The sequence below is a fragment of the Periplaneta americana genome, chromosome 12, assembly GCF_040183065.1.
Source record: "Periplaneta americana isolate PAMFEO1 chromosome 12, P.americana_PAMFEO1_priV1, whole genome shotgun sequence".
NCBI classification, from domain to species: domain Eukaryota; kingdom Metazoa; phylum Arthropoda; class Insecta; order Blattodea; family Blattidae; genus Periplaneta; species Periplaneta americana.
Genome location: NC_091128.1, coordinates 52,658,177 through 52,686,003, shown reverse-complemented (window position 1 = coordinate 52,686,003; position 27,827 = coordinate 52,658,177). Strand labels below are relative to the sequence as shown.

Genomic DNA, 27,827 nt, shown 5'->3' with positions numbered 1-27,827 from the left:
GCCATGATTGAACTTTGTTTGGATTAATCTTTCATTTTCGTCACTAAAATTTATATTTTTTTAGTCACAGTAAAATTGCCTCAGATACGATATTTGTTCCTGTAACAAGTCAGAGTGAAATATTGAATACTTGGGGGAGAAGGAAGAAGCTTTTGGTCAGTCTGAAATAGAATATTATTGTGTTGCATTCAGATGCTAAACACGTTGAAAGTGATTAAAAACACTAACTTTCCCATGTACATATACTATGTCGTGAGGTTATGATTTTAACTTTTCACTTCTAATTACTTTTTACAACATTTAAAGTATAAAATTCTTTACAATTGACATTTAGTTATCAGATTTGTACTTCCCTATATTTAGTCTTTAGTTCCATATATATGGAAATGTACAGTTCTAGAAACTTTTTTGTTGTTTCTCATGTATTTCTATATTTCTCTATGTAGATGTTTTTGTCATAGTTGTTAAAATTATTAAACTTTAAAAAAAGTTTAAACACTAACGTCATATTCTCAGATTATTTTATTATTATTATTATTATTATTATTATTATTATTATTATTATTATTATTATTTTGGATTGTTTAAATATGTTTTTTAAGAACAAGAAATTAGTTTATTATTATAGAATGCAGATCTATTTTTACAATTTGCTATAACGTGTGGCTGATATAGAATTTTTGCCTGCGGCCATGGCTTTTGTTATGTTATGTTTTGTTTGTTTTGGCTAGGGTATACTTGCAGCATGCTTCCTACCAGTTCCTCCCCAGTGCCCACCCTCCTCACCCTCAATACTCTTCATATAACCCAGTGTCGCGGCAAGATAGTGAACTCCAGTCACTCAGCTCTGATGCTCGGACAGAATCAGACAACATGTCAGTCAATGACAACTCTGTGTAAGTACAGCTATTTCCTACTACATGCATAAGATTGAGGTGGAAGTAATTTTTCATGAAATATTACACGTTTGATTTCTAAGTGCACGTTGTGAAATTATGAAGCCCAGACATTGTTTTTACTGCTAGTAGAGCCAATCAGCAAAGAAGCAGCAGTGACATACAGCGAGTACTGAGCATGATTGCAAGTATTTGTGTACTTTCCTCTTGCTCGAATTGAGTATGGCTTATGTTACATGTGAATTACAGTATGTCTTATAGATGAAATGGAGCAATTGAGTTGCATAATACGATTCATATGGTGTGTGGAGTGGGGCAGTAGAGGAGTGTGTGTTCTATTTTGAGTCCTGAGGTTAGATGCTCCAAAGCATCAATGTTGGAATTTGAATTTCTGTCATTACGACCTAAAATTGGTGATATTTATTCTGACCTTCATCCACCTAACCTGATGGTGTAGGGTTTTGTACTGGACGTGTCAAGCTTTATTTGTTTCTGGAACCTTTCAAATTGTTCTATCTCCAATACTGTTGATTATATGAGATTGACAGAATCCCAGCATCAACATTCAAAGATTCCTGAGGCTGCTTATCGTCAGTGTTGGCCTGTTGTCTTGTAGAGACATTTCTGCAAGGAAATATAAGTGTTATATAACATCTTTTGTCTTTCTTTCTATCACATCATAAAATGTCTGTATGAATGATACTTTTTGTGTTCATAGTTTTCTTTTGTTGTACCGTATATATAATTATTTACTGGACCTTTTGTAGGAAAAGCAAATCTTGGTGTTGTGGTACATTTGCTATGGCAAGTGTTTGAACACTTTTCTTGGGAAATAGCAAAAGAAGATCAACAAATGGCAAACAAGGTCAAGGATTTATTGCTAAGTGAAGATACTGATGAAGAATTCACATACTTGGGTGTTTTTTTTTACATTGGGGAATTGAATTGTAGTGAATTTATTATGGCTGGGAGAGTAACTATCTCATGCCCCCATGTTTTAAAATTGGTACCAGTGCACTCCATTAGAACCAGGTACCCAGCTTCGAAGCCGTTAGCCCTGTGAACTTACAGTATATTTATTTTCCCCTATTACCATATTATAGGATTATCTAAGAAATTAGCAAGTTCTTTGTGATAGAAGAGAAGGAGTGGGGGAAGGGAAGTGGTCCATGGCCCATTTCTTTTAGGGCTCATCCCGACATTTGTCTTATTACTCAAGGGAAACCACGAAAAACCTTGAGCAGGATGAGGTGTCGTGCTGATGACAAGCCAATTGGCTTCAGTGGGGTCTGAATATGTTCAGGTTGAAGGTTGTCTTTTAATCATTATTTAAAGTACTGAAACATTAAAAATACATAAAAATTATTTACAAAAAATACAATGCATCCATGCAGCCAATAACTTGATGACCCTGTAACAGAGAAATAACATTATTAGTGCATTAGTAGACATATGTATGTTTGTTGAGTCATGTTGTTGTTTAGTGTTCAATTTTATTTGCGTCTTGTATGTTCTTGTTCCAAGCTAGAGGGTGGAGTACGCTCTTAGGTCTTTTGTGTTTACCTAAAGCAGGGTTGTAGTTACCCAGGGAAGAAATTAATGGGTTTTTGCTGCTGAACGACTTGGTGTACGTGCAGAAGGCTTGATTTGAAATATATTCTTCAATTGTCCAAATTTCGAGTTCTTTATGAATCACTCTAACAGGAGTTACTCTAGGCAGTCCTGTAATGAATCTTAAAAGTTTTTTTTGGAAAACCTGTAATTTTTTACGAGTAGAACTGTAATAGGTGCATGTCCCCAAGCAGGACAAGCATATAATATTACTGATCTGATTAATGTTTTATACAAAATCAAGGCTGTATGTATGTTTAAATGTCTGCTTTTATTTAAAATTGGGTACACCTCCACCATTATAGGATTGGCAAGTCTGAGTTTCTGTTATATGTGTTCGAAAAAAGTAAGCCGTCTGTCTAGTGTTACTCCGAGATATTTAACTTGGTTTCTATGTTTTGTATATCTAAGAGGACGATAATCCACACAACTTTGGGGATGTTTCTGATGACAAAGAGCGGCCACAACATTGTTCCAATTGAAAGAAATTAAACTGCCATATCCTCGCAGTACAAGTACGAACCATTTCTACCAAGCTAGAGAGATTATCTCAATGGACATACACACATCAAAATTGTCTAAGGAACAGATGATTTTATTAATAAAATTCTTTCCAAACCCAAATAAGTACTAAGTATTAGGCGCACATAAGTGAGTTATTCATTTATCTATGCACCAGACATCATAGCAACCAGTGTTTTGTTTTATTTACATTATCACATTGTAATTTCTTATTTTAGTGCATCAGATAGGGTTATTAGTTCATGTGTAACGGAGAATTCGGGTAACTTCAATAACATTAAAAAATAGTAGAAATGAATGCTCAATATCGTCATTTAAGCTGCGATGAATGTTTAGAGCAGCGTTTCTCAAACTATAGTCCATGGACCACCTGTGGTCCTCGAGGTCTGCCCTTGTGGTCCTTCAAAAAAGACAGAAGAAAAAATAAAATTCAAACGAACTGCGTATCGCACTACAACTTAAAATCTCAGAGTTTGGAAATGACACGTGACAATCGAATTTCACTTTTTCTCCCAGTACTGACATTTTATGAAATTTATTATCCTACCCATCTATCAACTTCCCACTCTACTCTCAGCAACAAAAGAGGATTTAAAGCACTATACACGTGGTGTTTCTCGACATCTTTTCCCTGCACATTTGGCGCCATGCCTGTAACCCAGCCAGGGACCATCCGAATTCATAACAGAGGACCAAAGTACCGAACCTTAATTCGATTTAAAAATATAAGTATACTGGTATTAAAATATGCTACAAAAGTGATAAATTTGCTTTCGAAGGGAACAAGAGTAAGGTGGTCCGCGGAACTGTTCTGACTTTAAAAAGTGGTCCCCACTTCAAAAAAGCTTGAGAAACGCTGGTTTAGAGCAATTGGTATAATTGAAAATGGTGGAACACAAGCTGACGCAGCAAGGGCTGGAAGAGGCATAATATCCAGAATGTGGAATCGAAATTGTGAACAACATCCAGGTAAACCGAGAGTTACAACTGCGACACAAGACAGATTTCTGTGCCTAAGAGCCTTTAGAGAAAGGACTTCAACTGCAAGCATGTTAAGAAGTACTTTGCAGAATGTTGGGAATGTGGTTATATTAACCCAGACCATTAGAAACAGATTGCACGAGAGAGGTCTTAATGCCTGTCGCCCATTGAGGTGTCCAGCTATTCGACATGGAAATCGAGAACCTCGTGTTTTGTGGTGTCAGCAACATGAAGATTGGACAGATGATCAATGGGGTCAGGTTCTCTTTACTGATGAATCACGCTTTGGTCTACATCCAGATTCCAGAAGAATATGCATTTGGAGACAGTCAGGTCAAGCAGAAAGACTAAGATATGTACAGGAGGTTCATAAATTCCAAGGAGGTTCTATCATGATATGGAGAGGAATAATGGCACACAGGAAGACTGACCTCGTTTTAGTTTAAGTTAGGAGCAAATCGTTACAGTCAAGAGATATTGCAGCCTGTAGTCTTTCCCATCGCTGAAGAAATAGGTCCTAAATTCCTTCTAATGCACGATAATGCCACTGCACATGTTGCCAGAACAACACAGTGGTTGAGAAGACACAATATTCAAGTTCTAGGTTGGCCTGCTCACAAGCAAACATTCTGATGGGGGCAGATAAAAAAGTTAAATTTTTTTCTTCCACCATGTTAATAATGTCAAAAGACGTGCTTATACAAATTTTGGCCACTCAACCACAATTACGAGACCATCCAAAAATGATTTTCTCTGGGGCCGTTCAGAGAAAAAAAAAAGGACAAGTGCATGCAAAGATTTATTGAAACAGATACAGCAATTGTTGCGCATTTGTCAACATATCCCCACTGGAATTGAGACATTTACCATACCATTGATCAATTTTTGTAACCTTTTGTCGTAGAAGTTAGCTGCTGGGATCAGAACCGGCGTTTCACAGCCGTCTGCACCTCTCTGTCGATCCCATGATATCACAAATATCTCAGTTCCGGTGGGGATTATGGGGCATTCAGAGTGCAAAGGAATCAAGTCACAAAAATAAACTTTTCAGAAAATTAGACAAGGTCTTTATGTATAGTTAATAACCCATTAAATGTGAGTGCGGTTTTAAATATCTGCACCATTGCGAAGATTGTGAGGACATGATTCTTTTATGCTCTGAAAGTAGCGTCATCTAAGGTATGTACAGACAAAATATGCCCCAATGTCCCTTGTCCTCTGAACGCCCCATATGTTGAAAAATAGCTCAATTGCTGTATCTGTTTCAAGATATTTTTCCAATGAAATTATGTTTTTTTTCTGTTAACGGCCCTGGCGGACTTATTTTTTACGGCCCTCATAGTTGCGGTCGAGTGGCCAAAATTTGTATAAGCACTTCTTCTGACATTATTAACATGGTGAAAGAAAAAAATTAACTTTTTTATCTGCCCCCATCAGAATGTTTGCTTGTCAGTCCCCAGATCTTAATCCAATTGATAATTTGTGGGATAACCTTAAAAAACGAGTTCTAGAGGACATTGAAAACATTGAGACTTTCGATCAGCTGTTCGCACGTCTCCAAATTCACTGGCAGAACATTAGTAAAGATGAAATCTTTCATCTCATATCTTTAATGCCAAGAAGATGTCAAGCAGTACTGAATGCAAGAGGTGGTTGCTGCTTGTTATTAATGACAAAAGTTTTGTGTGAAGTTGAGAAAAACAGCATTATTGTAAAGATTTCAAACCATTGAGATTTTAAAACTTTAATCTTTTCATTCTGAGAACAGGTTATGCGTGTTACACACTTTCATACCATGTAGAATGTTTTTATATACATAAATAATACATAATAATACTTGCATGTCATGTAGTATGTTTCTTCATTGAGAATTAAATGAAAAATAAATGTTCCTTAGGCAATTTTGATGTGGTGTTTTGGACATTTAATACCAAAAGACTCACAAAAGATACTAGAAGATCATTTTCTTCTGTTAAAGAAAAATATCGCATGATAAAACATACAGTCTAAGCAACTAATGAGGCATGAATAAAAAAAAGAAAGTGACCATGGCTGCTTTGCAAGGAAATGAGATGTGTTCATTGAAAATCAATCGACCAATATTAATTCAAAAACCTCGTAAAAAAGAACTTTGTTTTGCATGACAAATAGCATTGAAACATAAACGTGGTATTCATTTTCGAGCATCTGTGACATGTATTGTAATGTTTAAAGCTAGAAACAACATTCTCTCTTGAGTGATTACTCTCTGTATTGGACGTCGTGATGCAACAAAGGAAATGGGTCTAGAAGAAAAATTAAAGATATTCATTGAAAAAATTAGACTCTCATTACGTCGAAGAGCATACAAACTTGTTGCATCTTCAATTGTGTTCAAAGTCATTTTGACAAAGAAATAGACTTCGATAGAAAGGACAAAGCATGTTTTTGCAGCATTAGGTTCCCTAGCAAATCAGCAGTAAAAAAGGTCGAATTTATCAGTGACAGGTTATCGTATTTAGTACTTAAGGGTAGATGGTGCGATATTGTAGTTATAAATACTCACTTCCCTACAGAAGAGAAAGACGACCATATAAAGGATAGCTTCTATGAGGAATTGGAACATACTTTTGATCTGTTATAAGATATCACATGAAAATTTTATTGGGGGATTTCAATGCTAAAGTAGGACGGGAGGATATTTTTAAACTGACTATTGGAAAAGAGAGCCTACACTTAACTAGTAATGACAATGCAGTTAGGTTAGTCAACTTTGCCACATCAAAAAATTTAATTGTCAAAAGTGCAACATTTCCCCATAAGAATATACATAAATATACTTGGACTTCTCCAGATGGATTGACACACAACCAAATAGATCACATCTTGATAGATAAACCAATACATACTAGTATAGTAGACATTCGAACCTTCAGGGAGACAGACTGTAATTCTGACCATTATTTGGTAATTGGAGAATTAAGAGAAAGACTATCAGTAGCCAAGCGACTAGAGCAACGAGTTAATATTAGGAGATTCAGTATTCCGAAATTAAAGGACGAGGAAACTAAGTATCATTATCAGGTCGAAATTTCAAATAGGTTTGCCAGTTAGGAAGTTCTGACGAAGTTGAGGAAGAATTAGATATTAATAGCATGTGGGAAAATAGATAATATCAAAATTGCAGCCAAGCAGAGCATAGGTTATTATGAAACTAAGAAAAAGCAACAGTGGTTTGATGAAGATCATTGCACGGTAGTAGAAAGGAGGAAATAGGCAAAATTGAAATTCTTACAGGATCCAGTTGAGGGGAATAAAGATATTTATTTCATTGAAAGATGGGAAGTAAGTAGTACACTTAGGAATAAAAAGAGAGATTACTTGAAGGAAAAACTGAATGAGGTAGAAACAAGGAAACAAGTAGTAAGAATAAAAACATTAGAGATTTATATAAGAGCATAAAGGAATTTAAGAATGGATATCAGGCAAGGGTAAATGTGATCAAGGATGAGAATGGTGATTTGTAGGGGGAGGATGTTGATGACCTAAAAATCTACTTAAAATGATCATTAAAATGCCCTTAAACTAATGGAAAAATGATATATAATTAAAAGAAAATTACATTTAAATATTATTCGCCCTGCTCGCACCACAACTTCTTAAAAATTAGTCACCTTCTTTCAATGACTGCCCTGCAAATCTCGAAGAGAGGAGGCTACTTCCTTGAATTTGGCTAAGATAACGGAAAATAATATGCAACAAAATGAAGGTTTTTAGGGAAAACTATAGATTTTAATGAGGGTTTGCAATGTTTAAAACAGGGGTGGTCCATGTCAGTGCCTTCATTCTCTGTCTCCTCCTCCTTCCGCGCTTCACTTTTGTTACCAGATCTTCCAGATGAGGGAGTGAGGGACAAAACAAATTGTGGGCGCAGCATGCATTCTTGCAATCTTTGTGTTAAAAATACTGACTACTACAGTAGAGATCCCTTCCGAACGATGTTGAGGACACAACATCCTGTCCAGGACATGGTGAAAGTTTCCCCCCTTCCACACATAGATTCTAAAGACACCATCGTACCGACAAAAGAACAGAAGCAGTCAAAGCTTTCACTTGTTGTTGTCAAGCATTTTATATTACTTCCGTTGTGTGAAGTGAAACCTTCAGTAGAATGAGGGATGGACTTTGGACTCTGTTCCAAACTATAAAGCTCAAACTTCACTGTTATTTACTTATTCAGTGGGTAAATTACTACTGATCTATTTGCTTAGAAAATGATTTAAGAGACCTATCAGCAAAGAAGAAAGTAAAATGCATTCTAAATTATCTAAAAGTTCTTCAAAGTATTAAAAATGACCAAAAATGCCAAAAAAAAAAAATATATATATATATATATATATATATATATATATATATATATATATATATACATAAAAGTGGCCTATTAGTTCAAAAACGTCAAAAAAATGCAAAAAATGCAATATAAGAAATTATTTTTTTACGTTGATATTAACATAGAAATAATTTCTATATTAGGCATCGTCCTAATGTGAAAAATAAGAAAATGACTTTTCATCAACATCTGCCCCCTAGTGATTTGCTTACAGATTCTCATTCAATCCTGAACAGATGGAAAAACTATTTTGGGCAACTACTAAATGTACATAGACCAAATACAAATGTTTGGAACGAAATTCAGATACAAACTGCTGTGCCATTTATACCTGAACCCACACTTTCTGAAGTCAAAATTGCGATAAAAAAGATGAAAAATGGCAAGTCTTCAGGTATCGATCAAATTCCAGCAGAATTAATACAAGAAGGTGAAAATGCATTATCTACCGAAATATATAAGCTTGTACTTACTATTTGGGAAAAGGAAATTGTAGCAAAACAATGGAAGAACTCCATAATTGTACCTATCTTTAAAAAGGGGGTACTCACCTTGTGGTGAGGGGGCTTAAACTTGTTGTTTAAGCTAACAAGTAACAAAGAGGTACCCACAGAAGCTGCATTAACATCAACGCAGTCCCACTATATTTTTCACTATCTAAAACTTATGATATATTGTGAGTTCCTCAGTGTAAAATTCTCCGGAAGTAAAATAGTCCCTCAGTCGAATCTCTGGGTAGGGACTGCACTGAGAGATGCCAAGAATCGTACTAAAGTACTTATTTGGAACACCAAAAGTCACACCCTCCAATCCATCAGAGCCAAGTTTAATATTGAAAAGAACCAAGTAATGAGACAAAGAGGCAAATATAATACCAGAAGGATTGAAGTATGGTGTCAGCCCAATGCAGAAGCAAAATCCATTCTCTGTAATATAAAAACTGAGGCTAAAAAGAATAAATTCAACGTCTCATTGGGCAGTACATTTAAAGACCGAGAATTAAAACAAAAAGGCAACATTAACAAAGAAGATACAGACACTCTAAACATTTTACAATGGAACTCTAGGTCTTTAAGAAACAAAATGGATTTATTAAAGCAAGAAGTTCAAGACAAAAAGTCTTCTATAATATGCATACAAGAATCTTTTCAGATTGATGATATTTTAAAATTTTACAAATTTGCTGACTACAAAATTTTTATAATCTATAATATACAAAAAGTCTTCTATAATATGCATACAAGAATCTTTTCAGATTGATGATATTTTAAAATTTTACAAATTTGCTGACTACAAAATTTTTATAATCTGTTTCGTGAAGATAGAGGAGATGGAGGTGTTGTTACCATGATCCACAACTTCATTCATGTAATTGAATCCAAACAACATTTTAAAGGCCAATTGAATACATTAGGACAAAATTATTACTTCAAAGTAACATTTCATTTTCACTTGTCAATGTATATATACCTCCAGGCCTAATGTTATCATTTTTTTAATTCTGTTATCGTTCTCTAGTGATATAAATAATATTCAAGTTATCATTTAGCCTATATTCTGTTATCATTCTTTAGCAATATAATTAATATAAATTTAATGTTAAGTTTGAAACAATACAGCTGCGTAATACTAGTTTTAGTTTTTTCTTCGTATATTATTACATTATACTATCCTGTAACACAATAAAATGAAAAGGAGTGATGAGGATTTTAACCTGAGATGTTGACATCTAAATTTCGAAATTCTTCCGACTGAGCTATGGGGCCACAAATAAAGAAGCATATGTGGAAAAATTGGCCCATTTCCCTCCAAGACGTCCTGATGATTTGTGGAAGCTCATCCAGGATGCTGTGGCTGAGAACAGTCGCTATTTGAAAAGACTAGTCAATTCCATGCCCAATCGACTGCAAGATGTGATAGAGATGGGAGAAAGATGGACTAAATATTGACTCGTGGCTTTTTGTTTTGTTTTTTTGTTTTTTTAACTTTTAATTGTTTGAATTTTCTAAGACAGATGCCAGAAAGTTTGTTTTGTTTATGCCATGAAAGATATTTTTGTTCAGAATAAAATCTTTCTTTCCATTTTGCAGCCATAATAAATAATAATAAAGTCATGGCATAATACATTCATGATGTTAATTACTAAAACAGTCATAAAAGAGACGGGAGCAATTATATTTTCTCTCTTAAAAAAAACCCATAAAAAGCACTATGTTGTGTTTGAATGCACAACTTTACAAATACTAGCCTCTCAAAATCTGTGCTTCAGTGGCTGGCCATGATAATATCTTTGAAAAATATTGGAGTGCAAGAGGTCAAATGACTTTATTGTCAAACGCCTGGCATTAGAAAACAACAAACAACAACAACTAATACTAGCCTGGAACTCTGCAACTATCTACAATAGTAACATGCAGAACATTTCAGTTATACCATAAAATGGAGTGAATAGGGACGAAGTTTTATTTTTTTTTATTTCTTTGTGTCAAAGATTAAATATAATAATAAGAGTGTTTATGTTTTCATTCATAATGAGTGAACAAATAAACACTCTTATTCTCATATTTACTCTTTCACACAAAGAAATAAAAAATAATAAAACTTGGTCCCTATTTCATCCCCTGCGTCACTATTCACCCCATTTTACAGTAACTGTGTATCAGTCCACGTGATCCAACAACATGTAACATCGCTTGTCTCCAAATTGTAGTGAAGATATCCGAAAAGAACTTAGCTTCTAGAGAGCGGTCATTTTTTTGTTTCTTGCCTGTTAGCTCTGAAACTCTTCCTTACTTCAAGAACAAACACGGCAGACTGAAGATACTTTTACCATCGATTCTAAGGCTTGATAGTGAGGCAGAAATTTAAATTCCAACATTGATACCTTGCGGCGCCTAATGTCTGCTACTTTGGTTGCCTTGTGAGGTATTAAGTTAATGTATTTTATAAAGGAAAATATCGAAATTAACTCAGGAGATCCTATCTCTGCTCATGTTTACATGGGAGTGTCTAATAATAAGAAAATGATGATTTACTGGATATTTACAGCAGTTCAGAAAAAACTATACTGTATGGAGATACAAATCTGTAACTATTGTTAAAAGTAGTCCTCATTTTGAAACAACATATGATACCTACTCAATTTACACTTTACTTAAGCAGGATCTGCTGAGAAATTATGTATTGGCCACTATAGCATTAATTTTAAAACCTTAGCCTTCTTTTGTCATGTCATGATAGATACAGTTCAGGTCTGCAAATTTCCACTACTTTCTTTAAACCGTAATTTCTTGATAAATGGTGAACTGATGTCCACATTTCTTCTTTCACACATAACTTCAGTGTTTTCTCTTGCCAAATATTCAAAATTCGATGTAATATAAGATGTTTGAAAATTTTGAGGTCAGACACACTTTGTCATGGCTGTAGCTTTCCAAACTGCAATAGTGTTCATGTTGCAAAACTGAATATTGTTATCAACAGAGACTAGTGAACAATCACAGATTTATGTGACTGTTGTGATTATGGGTGCGCATGAATCACACAACAATCAATAAGGAATGGTATTCTGAAAATGACCTGTTTAATGCTATTTAAAACCCATTTAAATTAGGATATATAGATTACATTCTATAGATCATACGAGGCATGTTCTTAAAGTAAGTTCCAAAAGGGTGTAGTAAGTAAACAGGAAGATATTTACATTGTATTCCTCACACTTTTGTTGCATTGTATTCCTCACACTTCAGTTACTTCTCAACATAATCTCCACCATTATTGAGGCATTTATCGAGTCGTGGCACAAGTCTTTCTATCCCCTCATTGTAGAATTTGCCCGCCTGTGATGCGAACCACTCCCACACTGCTGTTTTCACTTCATCGTCGCCATCAAAATGTTGACCACCGAGGAACTTCTTGAGGTGCAGGAAGAGATGATGAAAGTCACTCGAAGCCAAATCCGAGCTGTAGGGGGGATGGTCAATTTGTTCCCAGCCAAATTTCGAGATGAGATTTTGGGTGTCACGAGCTGTGTGTGGCCGAGCGTTGTCATGAAGCAACACAACTCCGCCGGTCAGCATCCCATGTCTCGTGTTCTGAATTGCGCGACGGAGCTTCTTCAAGGTCTGACAATAGGTTTCTCTATTAATGGTTTCACCCTGAGGTAAGAATTCGATGAATAAGACTGCTTTTCTGTCCCAAAAAACAGTGGGCATGATCTTGCGTGTTGACATGGTTTGTTTTAATTTCTTTTTCCTTGGTGATGCAGTGTGCCTCCATTCCAGTGTGCTGCTTCGATTCAGGTGTCATGTGAGACACCCAAGTCTCGTCACCTGTCACGATATGGTCAAGAAACTCATCGTCTTGCTCACTGTAACATGTGAGAAAGCTCAATGCACTGGAAGCTCATTTGGTTTTGTGTTCCTCGGTGAGCATCTTGGGTACCCATCGTAAGCACAATTTTCGATATCATAATCGATCTGTCACAATTTTGTAGAGAACACTCCGCGACATTTGTGGAAAATTCAAGGAAAGTGAAGAAATTGTGAACCTCCTGTCCTCATGAATTTTTTCATCGACAGCACACACCAAATTGTCATTGAACAAAGATGGCCGATCAGTATGCTACTCGTCATGCACAGAGACGCGGCCCTTGTTGAACTTCCTAACCCATCTCCTGACCATTCCATCACTAATGGCATCATCACCATACACCTCACAAAGTTGACGATGAATGTCAGCTGGTTTGATGTTCCTCACATTCAAGAAATGGATAACAGACCGCATCTCACAGTCAGCGGGGTGCTCGATCACTTTAAACATTTCAACTGATCACAACTAACCACACACACGGACTGAAGCTCTGAAACTGCATGCACAGCTTGCCTGAGGACTGAAGAAGAAAACACGCATGCGCAAAATAACGATTGCAGCAATGCGACGGCTATAATTGAAAACGGAACTTACTTTAAGAACACGCCTCACCTTGTATGCAAACCATGAGAACATAAGGCCTTCACGCTATACAGCAGGCATTCAATACAAACAAAGAACCCACAATATGGTAGTATCATTCAGCATGCCATTCTCTCGATATGTTAACAACAGCATTGTCAGATTGTGAGAACATGCTGGGCTGAAATTTTCACCACAGAGCTTATAAAGATCTATTTTTTGTTTTTCAAATTTTCAATCTATATTTTTTTTATTTTCTATTGAGTGCTCTCGAATATGTGGACTCATTGAAGCACTGGGGCCATAGCATATGCTACCTTTGCTACTGATATAAATCTGGCACTGGATAGGTGTATAACATTCTATGTCTGATATGTACACATAGAATTAATTTATCAGCAGTCACAGATTTAGATGTTGGGTGTGTTACGAATTTATCAGTGAATTAGGAATATATTTTAACTTTAAAACTACATGATCATATAGCAGCAAAGGAACAGAAAAACTTTATGCAGAATAGTCCATTCTTAATTTAGTGAATAATACGAGTAAAAAATTTACCATTGTATATTTAGGTTAGCTGCAGTGACAGTGCATGTTTGATTACAGTGATGTTTTCTGTACGAATTCTCTTCTTTATTACTTCTCATTAGTGAATAAGTACTAGCTCCTCCACAAGAAAAGTGCAACAAGAAATCAAACGCGTAAGAACAAGGTTCTCAGATCTTGAGATAACTAATGCAGAATGAACGCAAAAATATTAATAATTTCATTATATACGTACAAAATATAATTTTAAATTTGGGCAAGGTTTCTCTTATTAAGTTGTTAAAAGGCGCATTTAGAAATAATATCTTGATTAATTTTTGTCCAAGCATGCTATGTTTAAGTTGTTACTTATATTCAAATACTATAAATTATTAATAGATAATATGTGTATTTTTTATTTTGTTATAACTCTTATATTTGGTCAAATAGGCCAGTAAATATTTTATTAGCAGGAAATGTTTGTTCCAACTGTTCATTGTAATTTCCCTGAAAATAACTCCTCCTTCACATTTTCGCGTTATTTTATTGTCGGAATTAAGTTTCCTGCAGTTGAATATACAATCCTGAAATATCTTCGTTCCTAAACCATTTGGAGCAGGTTTACATCATCATTTATAAAATAAGGGTTTAGATATTAGTAGTTTTGTCTACATTTAATATGCTACCAAATAAAATACAATAAATCGCTATAATTAAACAGTTTGTCTATGTTATAAAATCCTTACTTGAATACAAGACCTAAGTAACTCAACTTCTTATGCTTAAAATAAAATAAAAAAAACGTAGTTCTCTTTTTATTATTTTATCTTGATTATTTAACATGCTGTATCAGCTACTAGGTTATATGTATAGTACTTACATTGACTAGACTTGACTCATTACAATACAACACTAGTAAGTAACTTTTCTATACTTTTCGGCAGAAGATTACACCTTGCGTTAGTTAATATTGTTTTGTCATCATCATCATCATCATCATCATCATCATCATCATCATCATCATCATCATCATCATCATCATCATTGCATGTATTGGGCCAAGTGGTCCATTATGGTCTCTTGCCAACGCTTGAATGGTCTGCCCAAGGATCTCTTGCCCACAGGATGGTAATTTAAAATTTCGCGTGGAATTCTAGAATGAGGCATTCTGATGACATGTGATCTCCAGTTTTGTCTATATTTCTGTAGGTATTCCGTAATCTGTTCAATCTGCAGTTCTTTCATAATGTCAAAATTTCTAATGTGATCCATTCTCGTGTATCCCGCTGTACGATGCATAAATCTCATTTCTGCCGCTGTTAATCTTTGTGGATCAATATTACGAATCGTCCAAGCTTCACTACCAAAACAGAGTTCAGGTCTGGTCAATGTTTCATAAATTCTGGTGTGTGTGTGTTTTTGTACTAAGGTTGGTTTGAATATCTGATTAATTACCCCCATTGCTCTGTTGAATTTAATAATTTTCTCATTCAAATCTTTTTCTTCTTCATATGAAATTTGGTAACCAAGATAACTAAAATTTTTAACTTGTTCGATGATCTCATTATCGATGCAAATTTTGCTATGGACTGGTTCCTTTCCTGAAAAAGCCATCACTTTAGATTTGTCAGTTGAAATTTCCATATTGAAACTTACTGCCATTTGATTAAAGTTGTAAACCAAACACTGTAAATTATCCTCTGAAGTTGCCATAAACACAATATCATCAGCAAATAATAAGGTATCTATTTGGGACAAACGACTTATCAGTTTTGTACGATTAAAAACCTATGAAGTTGTTAAAAGAGCAAAAATTAAGGGAACTGCAAAATTGATAGTTGAAACCCGTTTAAAACATTAATTTACACATATAAAAAAGACCTGGCTACATTGAAAAGAATTTTACAGGATTCGAAATAACGAGCAAGGGTGGAATAGGAACCATTTATTTTGTTGTGGCTTCTCGATTTCATTGATGCTACGAGTTCAGTGACTCTAAAGGGAAATTTGGAGATTTCACTTGCCCTTCAGTGTCCAGGAATGTTGGTGGAATCGGTGGCTTGGATTTTTCAAGTGTTTCCTGGAAGACATTTCTGTGGTCTAGTTATAATATCCAGGGTAATTATAGACAAATTAGCAAGGGGGGGGGGGAGAATTCTGAAATATGAAAATGTTACCGAAATATTATGAAATATGACTATTTTTGGACATAAATTACATTCTACACATTGTGAATCGTGAAAATCCTTGTTCCTATGTTGCTAGCAGGAATGGTTTAGAATATGAAATGTAATGCTTTGCCCGTCTCTAAGTTCCCCTTCCATGATACTGGAACCCATACATAGCTTCGAAACATTGAATCTGTCTACATCTGTGAAATGATGCAAATACCCGAAAAATCTATCTCTGCATAAGTTTATACTTGAAAAGTGATTTAGAAGAAATTACAGTTATTTGTTAGAAGATAGACTTCCACTATGAGATGATTTTTCGTCTCTCAGTGTGATGTCAGTGCTGCCAATCGAGAAAAAGGGATGCAATAGTGTAAAGCTGGTGAAATTAATATAAAATTGTTATCTGCACCTGTTGAGGTAAAAGTGTGGCAACATGCATTCTGTGTGAATTCTTCATTTCCTCATGTTTTCCCATCCATACTAATTTTTCTCGCTTTTTATTCCCCATCTGCTAAAGGCTTAATTTTTTTGTGTGGTCTGCATATTGATAGGTTTTTTTTTTATTACCCACACTCACTTTCTGTTCCCCAACTCAGTTGCTAGGACCTCAGTCTTTGTGTGATCTGCATATCGATTGCTTTAATGTGTGTTAATCTGTTGGATGGCTGAAGTGAAGAATTTTAGTGACTTCGTTGGATGTTGCCAATGATTACGTGTGTGAGTTTTGCCCCAACACAGTAGTTACACTCATGAAGTCAGATTTCCCACAATTCGTTGTGCCATGTTTATGACGCCAGATTTTTCCCATAATCTATTGCTGCATCGCCTCACTCCTTCCTGTAATAGTACTCATACTTTTTACTTTTTAGTTGTAACCATTGAATTACCCAGCAGCATAGCCACAGATGATCTTCACTTTAGAAATTACGCTCCAATACTTCATCTTTTTCATTACTAACCTTAGGTTCTTCATAAATAACTAACTAGAACCTTCAAAGATTATGCATATATACCATACTTCCACCAACACGATTCTGAATTGTGGAGAATATCACAGTTGTCATCAGGCCCAGTTCGTCTTCTCACCAATAATTGATATTATCTTCAAATTGTTTCCATTGCAGTAAATTGTCAAGTACACAATGGTTTGAAGATTGTATCCATATTCTTCATCCAAAAAAGGAATATACATAATCGTTAGGGTTAGTGTGTAATAGCCACAAGTAGTGTCTTTCTCTTCATCTTCTCTTGATGAAGTTGGCTGCAACTCCGAAAAAAACTGTATTTATAGCTATATTTAAAGCACTGGAAATGGCCCAGAAAAACTTACTTACTTCACATTACAAGCAACCATTGTTTCATCCTTTGAAATTATTTAAAAGTACTCCTGAAAAAGAAATTAATTAGATCTTTAATAACTCATTTTCTGTTACAGAGATGGAATGTCTATGAACCGCAACCGTGCTACAAACAAAAAACAGTACCTGCATGACAGTAAACGCATTAAAGAGAATGCCAGAACGAATCGGGATCCGTACATGCACCATACAGTGATTCCACGCACTTATCGCATCCAGAAGGAGCAGGTATGAGTCTGTTGTCTGTGAAATGATGTGTTGCACCAACTTTCTATGCGAGAAACCTGTGCTCAAATCCAAGCAGGTCATTTCATCATTCCAAATATGGCGCTGGGACTACATTTTTTGGATTAAATCTGTTAATTACTTTTATTTCCTTGATATTGTTTCGCGGGAAAAAAATGTGGTATATGTTCTTTCGATTGAGATAAAAAAAATAGTTTACTGCTTGGGGATTTTCCCCTTTTTTGTGAATTGGTACAATGATTGCTTTTTTCCAAGCTGCAGGAATTGAGGTGTTCTATGATAAATTGAAAATGGATAAAAGTACAGATTTGGCTTTTTCCCCCAGATGTTTCAAAAATTCTGAATGAATGTTGTCGGGACCAGGAGATTTCTTGGTTTTTAAATTTTGTATAGCTATAGTTAATTCTTTGGAAATAAAACTTCGATTAAATATTTCAAGTTTTGTGATAGCACTAGTATTTTGATTATTTTTATTTAATTCTCTTTTGATAAATTTGTCAGTTTTTTTTTATATTAGGATGTAATCTGTGAGAGTTTGAGTAATATTTATTAAATACATTTGCTATATCTCTACTATCTGTTAGTGTTTTTTTTTATTATGAATAATAGATTGGCTAGTGTTTTCCTGTGTATTGGAAATATTCTTCAGAAATTTATATGTTTTAGCGCTATCGGTCCTGTAATTAATATTTTCAATAAATTTATTAAACCTGTTCTTTTTTGCTGTTATGATTGCTTTTTTAAGAATGGCATTCTTCTTCCTCCAATCTTGAGTATCTACTGGTGTTTTGCTATGTTCTGCTTTGGTTCTTGCTTTATCTCTATCTTGTTTCAGTAAATTCAGGTTTTCTGTCCAGAATGGGGTGTATTTTTTTGGTTTGTCTCGTGGGATATACTTTTTTGCAATTTTAAAAATAGATTCACAGAAATATGAGTTCGTCTAGTTCTGTTGTAAATAGTTTCCAATCTACTTTCTTAAAATTCCATGTTGTTTTGTTATTGTAGGGTTCTTTTCTTCGGTTTTGGTGGAGATGGATAGAAGCAATGACGACTCTATGGCCAGATCCAGGGTCTTCAATTATTTTTTTCTTGGTTTCGTGATGGATATCTGATGTTACCAGTAATAAGTCTGGATTTGTGCCAGAATCAGAATAATGTATGAAAGTAGGGGGATCTTCTTTTTTATAGACAAGTTCTGCAGTTGTAGTATTTAGGAGGTCCATGATCATTTTTCCACGTTGATTTACATTATTGTAGCCCCATAGTTGGGAGTTGGCATTGAAGTCACCAATTATGATAGTTTTAGGTTGTATATCAAAGGAAGTTAGATCAAGGGGATTATTAGGTGGGTTATAGGCACTGTAGATTTTGAAATGTTGATTTTTCTATACTTCAGTTCTTATTAGTTCTAATTTGTCTTGATTATGCATTTATTTTATGATTTGGAAATTTGTAATTAATTTCTTTGATATACCTGCGAGAATTCCACTACTGATCTGTCTACCTTTGGGTAACAGTTTCATACTAAAACCTTTAAAATCAAAATATTTTAATTAGTTAGCATTAAGGTTTACTTCTTGAATAATGAAGATATCTACATTATTATCTGAGAGTATATTGGCTAGTTCAGTCTTCTTAGCTGATGTTATACCACCAGCATTCCATTGTAAGATGTTTAGTTGATTCTGTACCATTAAAGTAGTCCCCAACCGGAGATCCGATTAGGAGACTATTTTATTGTTTATTGTTCTCCATATGACACACTTATCGGATTTGTCAATATTTGTTTTCATTTTCGGCCTATTTTTTCTGGGAGTTGAGAAAGATATTCCCGCATTGGTGTTTTGTTGTCCCTCTTTTACTATTTGCTTCAAACTGCTGTGCGGCACTCCTGTAGCTTTGCATACACATGTTTGAATTTGCTTTAAATTTATCGGTATGTTTCGTTCTATCACCACGGCATTGCACATCCTCAGGTTGCGGATCGAGGAGATGGCCTCCAGAGATGGAGGGTAGCTGTGAATATATTGAATAAGCAGTCGCGGACAGCCGATGAGGGGTGGTCCTCCAGCTTCGGGGTTGGGCAAAGGGCTAATAACCCATCACAGTAAAAAACAGCTTGTTACGAATCCTTCGAATAAGCTTCGGAATGGGACTGATTCTCTGGCACGACCACAACAAAGGAATAAGGTTTTGAGATATGGTACTTGGAATGTTACAAGTATTTTTTACAGGAGAATGGAGAAAGTTACACAACACAGAACTGCATGCACTGTATTCTTCACCTGACATAATTAGGAACATTAAATCCAGACGTTTGAGATGGGCAAGGCATGAAGCACGTATGGGCTAATCCAGAAATGCATATAGAGTGTTAGTTAGGAGGCCAGAGGGAAAAAGACCTTTAGGGAGGCCGAGACGTAGATGGGAAGATAATATTAAAATGGATTTGAGGGAGGTGGGATATGATGATACAGACTGGATTGGTCTTGCTCAGGATAGGGACCAATGGCGGGCTTATGTGAGGGCGGCAATGAACCTCCGGGTTCCTTAAAAGCCAGTAAGTAAGTATGTTCTGTTCGGTTTCTTCCTTCATGAACTTGAACACATTGTAAACAATTTCTCTGCTCTGACTAGCAAAATCTTCCTTCTTCCTCTCTTGCTCATGTTCAGATTGATACTGATGTTTTTGCAACCTACGAGAACTAGCTCAGTGCATTTCACAACAACTTCCACTCGATTGCCGGGACTGCTACCCCACTTAAACACGGCACATCCCAAACCTTGGTCCTTGTCATACTCAACTACTGTAATTGGGAGGAGGAAGCTGTAGCAAAGGAAGGGGCTGAATCATAAAATAATACATTAAGTTCAAATCAGACAGTATTTTAAAAATATTTTTAAAAAGTATTTAAAAAACTTGAAAGTGTTTTTAAATACTGTTTGATTTTAACTTGATGAATAATTTATGATTCAATGAAAAAAATACTGTTGCATTTAATAACTAATAAACACAAATAATTGATTAAATGGCGATCTTACTCGTGTTAATTATGTAAGCATGTGTGGCTTGCAGCTGTTTCGGTGCTACTTAACACCATCCTCAGAACCTACTAGATCTCGGCGCTATTTCAACTTCGCTGCCTGATGTGTGGGCGCGTTCATGTGATGAAGAGTTGTGTCAAATAGTGTGTGTGTTCTGAAATTGTTCTGTATGTGTTCTACATATGGCGAACACATAATTAATGCCAACCACACATACAGTAACATAAATACAGACATGGAAATTCTACACAATCAACCGAAAAACCAAAAACTCAACACACGAGAACAATATGAAATTACAGACACACTAAAACACACCCTAATCAAATTCTCAACACACAGATCAATTTCAGAACACACACACTATTTGACACAACTCTTCATCACATAAACGCACCCACACAACAGGCAGCGAAGTGGAGATAGCGCCGAGATCTAGTAGGCTCTGAGGATGGTGTTAAGTAGCATTGAAACAGCTGTAAGCCGCACATGCTTACATAATTAATACAAGTAAGATCACCATTTAATCAATTATTTATTTCAAGTGTTAAAAGTAATGTATGAAAGATTCAACATGGATAATAAACACAACTATGTCAACTATAAAAGGGCTGAAACTGCTCCCCTTTGGAATCAGAGTCATATTGGCTTCCCTATAAGTACTGGACTGTGAATCCAAAAGAATCTCTTTGTGTGAAATTCCGAAGAACTTGGAGTGAAGAAGTAGCCACAAGAAGCTCCTCAGTAAAGGACCACAGTTAGTCCTGTTTAACATTAAAGAGAAGCAATATTATGGTGGTGACAGATATGCTTACTAGTCACTGTTGCTTAAGAAGATGCTACACTTACAATTCATGAGTATCATAAATGATCCCCTATATAGACTGTACGGTAAGAAAGAACGACACACAGCCTGCTCCAGTGTTCTAAACTGGTTGGAGCTATGTGCAATATCTTGCAAACTGTTCCAACAAATCTATGCAATTTTCTATTTTCCTAATGAAGTCATCACCTCCAGTATATGGTACACACAATGAGCTAATTTTTAAGTCTTTGGACTAAAATTATGTTGCCCTAGTTGTAAAGAAGAAGAATTCTGCACATTCGTTTTCTCTTTCTTTTCAGTGGCTCGCCTGAGCCTGGTTGCATAAACATTGCTAACTGGAGTTTACTTTTGATCAAAGATAGGAAATGAGCTGAATTTTATAACAATGATCTTAGATTATGTGAACTTGGTTTATTGTTGATCTAAGATCACAGAAATACATGCGACAACAGCACGAAATGTGAGAGAAAATTGTGTGTATATCTATTTGGTTTGTAATACATTGTTCGATATTAAAGTGTCTTCTTGGTAATACACATAACCAAAAAGATAACTATGGAGGAACATAAGAAAATTCGTTCCAAAAAAAGGGGGAGGGAGATGTGTTTGAAATTGTTGCTAAACATAAATCACCTATAGGGAATAAAAAATATTGATACCGCCAACAAAAAAAGAGGATGTTTGGGAACAAATTACTGCAGGCTATAATTCCATGATAATTCAAAGATATTTATTGCAAGTCTAAAGTCATGTTATGAAAACACAAAGAAGCGTGAAATGCGAAAATTTCATAACCTACAACCTAATATATACGAGGGCCATTTCATAAGGCATAGCAACTATATTATATCAGTCAATAAAACTGCAAAAATAGAAGTTCACTATATGTGATTGAAGAGACTGAAATGTGCTTTGCAATGCTAGTAGTACCAAATTGGGTCCGGGTACAGGAGGCAATGGGTAAGGAAAATTGAAATATCCGTAAATGGAAATCATTGTTTTATTTTGCACAAAAGGAAACAAAGTACATTACTCACAGCAAACACCCTTCAAGATAATCCCCCAAGATTTCCACACATCTTTGCCAATGATGATACAGACATTGAATACCATCAACTATGGCCATTCGTCTATGTGTACTATCGCTTGTCGAAACGCTGTTAAGATGTCCTCCGTGTATGCAAACTGCTTCCCACGCAGCTGTTTCTTCATTTGTGGAATGAGATCAAAGTCACATGGCCTGAGGTCAGATGAGTAGGGAGGATGTTCCAAGATCTCCCACCCCCCACTGCTGCAAAACGTTCCTGACAGGAGCTACAGTATGGGTTGTTGCATTATCATGGAGGATTATGGCATTGTCCAGCAGATGGTACATCAGGAATGATCTGTAGTATTGGGCATTAACAGTCTGGCTCGTAGCTCAGAATGACACTGACGAGCATTTCTGCCACGAAGAACTGGAATTTTCACGTATGACCGCTGTTCAACTTTACTTACATCCATCTTGGAGCACAGCCTCTAGCGTATTAACTTTTGCGTGTGCTGTCAACTAGCCACCAGTGCACACAGACGCAATCTGGTGGTGGCATCCCATACAGTGTACTACAGATTTTTAAACATATATACTGAACTAACCACATTTTCGGTTCGCTAATATGTTTTCACGGGATATCAGCCAAGTTAAAATTTTGGAATGTTCCAAGCTTTCAACTGCTATCTCTGCAGCCATCTTCAGGGAAGTTGTGTCTGGACAGAGAGTCGTGGGTTATATAGATGTTAGGCTGTCTCAGATGATACGGGATTGGTTGGCTGATCGGCCAATCCAGGGCCAGGAATTATCGTTCGTCGTAAGCTCTGCCCCTCCCGGGATTCTTGTGTGAAGTTTGACGGGCGGCGAGTCCTGTGCTGCCGGTTGGAATCGGTTGCTGTCCTCGGTCCATGATCTTCGTGACCTTGATTGTAAGAGGGCCTAAGCTGGTCCAAGGCCGGTGTCCATGCCTGACTGAGCTGTAGTCCACTGTCCCTGTTGAGGTTGTTTTTCTCCAGCTTAATCTCTATGGCCTCAAATCATACACACATTTTCGGTTATTCGGTAGATATTAACATAGTTGCCATGACTTATGAAATGACCCTCGTACAATAATGCATTATGATATTATATGCGTAATTATGTGTGAAATATTAATACAGAACTTTCTTTACTCATAATTATTAAAATAACCTTCACTCTATCATTTTACTTGCAGGACCAGTATTTACATTTACTCTTCTTTATTGTTATAAATAATTAGTTTCTATTAAGTTCATCCAGCTTGAACTGAGAAAACTCGTGAGATTTCATCTTACATCAAGACAAAATAACCTTCTATGAGTGTTTATGTTACCAAAAATTCAAGTTCATCTTGACTGATGGCTAATTTCAGTTCTGAACTCAGAGCAACTATTTAGACAACAGCTCCTAGTCTTTAACATCCAGTAAACAGTGATATAACATGCAAGGGTGATCTATTACTCATTAGATTTTGTTCGTAGTTCAAAGTTTAGTTAATTTATTGGAGAAGTACAGGCCAGTTACTTTATGGTGACAGCTCTGGCCTGGCGACGCAGTGGTTTGGGCGAGTTCAATGTTTGCTCGAAGGGGTGTTCATTTTAGTCTTCCCCTGGCTGCGCTAGCAGTCACATCTCGGGAGCGTTAGTGTGGGCGTACAGTCGCGCTAAGGACGTACTTCACCACCACTGTCTTGTATATTGCAATTTAGTGTGTTTGTTACGTACATTTCATTTAGTTACTTAAATAGTTGTGTGCTTCTGTTTTGTATTGTTTAGTATGTAGTATTTATTGTCTAGATTCACTGCTATTTTCTGTTTGTGAAAATGCTGCCTGTTAGAAGCAAATTGAAAGGTCGGGTATTGCATTCGCAGTCGCGAGAAGTCGTGAGCAACGTGTAGCGCTTTTTGAAGATAGCGTCGGAAGAAAAAACGTAACAAATGTTGGAAAACTTGTAGCAGAGTTTACCGCTCTGTCTGAGAGCTGTGTTAGCCAAATAATAAGGGAGACTAAAGACATTGATAATCGGCGCCAAAATCAACTGTGGACAATTTTAATGAAGCTGTCATAAGACGAACCAAAGCACGAATTCTATATTTCACAGAAATAGTGGCCCATACTTAAATATATATATATATATATTATTGAAATTGAAAGACTGTCGACTTTCAGGGAGGTATCTCGACTTTGAGGAAAGTTATTTTGAAATTAGGATTTCATTGAAAAAAAAAGTACAAAATAATCGCCAAATTCTGGTCGAGCATCACAGCATTAGGGCCAAAAGTTTGCAGTATTTGAGGAAACTAAAGAAGTACAGAGAAGAAGGCCGCTCCATCTTTTACATGGATGATAATGATGATGATGATGATGATGATGATGATGATGATGATGATGATGATTGGTGGTGGTGGTGGTGGTGGTGGTGGTGGTGGTGGTGGTGGTGGTGGTGGTGGTGGTGGTGGTGGTGGTGGTGGTGGTGGTGGTGGTGGTGGGAAAGGTAACAGTGAAGCACTGATGAACATTACCGATATTTCCGCATGAGTATATTTCATTGTTAATTAGTGATTAACTGTTAAATATAGTGATTCGATTGCTGCTCGGTGTATTTCCACATTAGTGTTTATTAGTGATTATTGTTCCGAACTGCTGCTCATTGTATTTCCACATTAGTTTACTTCTTTAGTGTTTATTATTGTTCCGAACTCCTGCTAATTGTATTTCCATTAGTTTACTTCTTTAGTGTTTATTATTGTTCCGAACTCCTGCTAATTGTATTTCCATTAGTTTACTTCTTTAGTGTTTATTATTGTTCCGAACTCCTGTTCATTGTATTTCCATTAGTTTACTACTTTAGTGTTTATTAGTGATTATTGTTCCAAACTGCTGCTCATTGTATTTCCACATTAGTTTACTTCTTTAGTGTTTATTATTGTTCCGAACTCGTGCTAATTGCATTTCCATTAGTTTACTACTTTAGTGTTTATTAGTGATTATTGTTCCAAACTGCTGCTCATTGTATTTCCACATTAGTTTACTTCTTTATTGTTTATTATTGTTCCGAACTCCTGCTCATTGTATTTCCATTAGTTTACTACTTTAATGTTTATTAGTGACTATTGTTGCTCACTGTATTTCCATGTTAGTTTAGTTCTTTAGTGTTTATTATTGTTCCGAACTGCTGCTCATTGTATTTCCATGTTAGTTTACTTCTTTAATGTTTAGTTTATTAGTGACTATTGTTCTGGAGTATGAAGTGAACACAGTGACAGGAGCTCAAAATTATGCAGACGCTGCAACGTGAGACTTCATTTCTAATATGACTGTATTTCCCTCCCTCCATTCGCTCCATCTCGGATCGGTCTCCCTCCCATAGTCGAACCTTCTCCTCTCTCGCATCCACGAGCTGTCACCATAAAGTAACTGGGCTGTAAGCTTGTAAAATGTAATAAATTCTATTGAGGTTATAATGATACGTTATATGAAGCTATTAGACAAAGAAAAGCGTAGAGTGGCAATTTTGTTAAAATTTACTAGAAGATTTCTCCCCTGTCCTCTTTTTCTATCTGTGTGTGTGTGCGTGTGCGTGCGTGCGTGCGCGCACGTTTTTTTTTTTTTCAGACCACCCGTATCAGCCTTTTTTTCTCAAAAACTGTATGATGCTGGTTGTTCATTAAAAAATTTTGATAACCAAAACCTTTGGTGGCAGTACCATTTCCTGTAACAAACCGGAAGTAAGGGTACCTGTGGTTAACTTCGAAATTTCAAATGAGAACATGGGTCATTGAAGGTACCATTGGAAACTACTTTTAAAAAGAAACAACTTTTACTGAAACTTTTTTTTTCTAACTTTTATTGTTTACTCACAAACCAACAAAAATGGTATCTTCTGAGAAATGCTGAATGTTGTTTATGTACGTACATTTATCATAGTAAGTGTTCAAAATGTACGCCACTCTGTGCTAAACAATGTTCTGATCACCTCCAAACATCCGGGATTGCACTTCAGCACAGCTGAGAGACCCACAGTATAATCCTATGACAGAGTCCGAGGAGGCCACACCATGTATTGAGGCTCCACATGTGCTGGTAATCCATTTCACGTAGCCAGTGTGGATTAACCGGAGACCAGTAATGCGCATTGTAGAGATTTACCTGACCATTACTTTTGAAAGTCCACAGAATTCTGACTTCGAAATCATGGTTCGTGTATAGAAAGCAGTTGCAGAAATCAACACGAGTCTGGAAGTCATGTCCCCCAAGTTCCTGATGGAGATGGATATGGTATGAATGAAATTTGTTGTCTTTCAGAATTCTAAACATTGTATTATGGTGCAATCCTGAGTCACAGGCAGGCCTTCTTGTGGGGGAGAATTAAAGACATGATCTACCAGGTGCGTCCAACAACTAGAGAAGACATGAAACAAAGAATTAGGGAAGCCTGTGGGTCTCTCAGCTGTGCTGAATTGCAATCCCGGATGTTTGGAGGTGATCAGAACATTGTTTAGCACAGGATGGCGTACATTTTGAACACTTACTGTGAAGAGTATATGTACATAAAACAACAAACAGAATTTCTCAGAAGATACCATTTTTGTTACTTTGTGAGTAAAGAATAAAAGCTAGAAAAAAAAAGTTTCAGTAAAAGTTGTTTCTTTTTAAAAGTAGTTTCTAATGGTATCTTCAATGACCCATGTTCTCATTTGAAATTTCGAAGTTAACCACAGGTACCCCTACTTCCGGTTTGTTACAGGAAATGGTACTGCCACCAAAGGTTTTGGTTATCAAAATTTTTTAATGAACAACCAGTATCATATAGTTTTCGAGAAAAAAGACTGATACGGATGGTTTGAAAAACCCGGTATATATATATATATATATATATATATACTTACTGGCTTTTAAGGAACCCGGAGGTTCATTGCCACCCTCACATAAGCCCGGCATTGGTCCCTATCCTGAGCAAGATTAATCCATTCTCTATCATATCCCACCTCCCTCAAATCCATTTTAATATTATCCTCCCATCTACGTCTCGGCCTCCCCAAAGGTCTTTTTCCCTCCGGCCTCCCAACTAACACTCTATATGCATTTCTGGATTCGCCCATACATGCCACATGCCCTACCCATCTCAAACGTCTGGATTTAATGTTCCTAATTATGTCAGGTGAAGAATACAATGCTTGCAGTTCTGTGTTGTGTAACTTTCTCCATTCTCCTGTAACTTCATCCCTCTTAGCCCCAAATATTTTCCTAAGCACCTTATTCTC

General features: G+C 36.1%; 1 protein-coding gene across 4 annotated transcripts in view; it reads left to right on the top strand.

The window, feature by feature from the left end:
• Axn (protein axin) overlaps positions 1 to 27,827 on the top strand; it is a 223,961-nt gene that overhangs the window by 130,474 nt on the left and 65,660 nt on the right. For 3 of the 4 annotated variants that reach the window (XM_069841325.1, XM_069841324.1, XM_069841326.1), the window contains exons 7-8: positions 732 to 896; positions 17,473 to 17,623. In XM_069841325.1, the coding sequence (XP_069697426.1) occupies positions 732 to 896; positions 17,473 to 17,623 (316 nt within the window). The remainder of the gene's footprint in view (positions 1 to 731; positions 897 to 17,472; positions 17,624 to 27,827) is intronic. The other variant, XM_069841327.1, reaches the window with a different exon arrangement.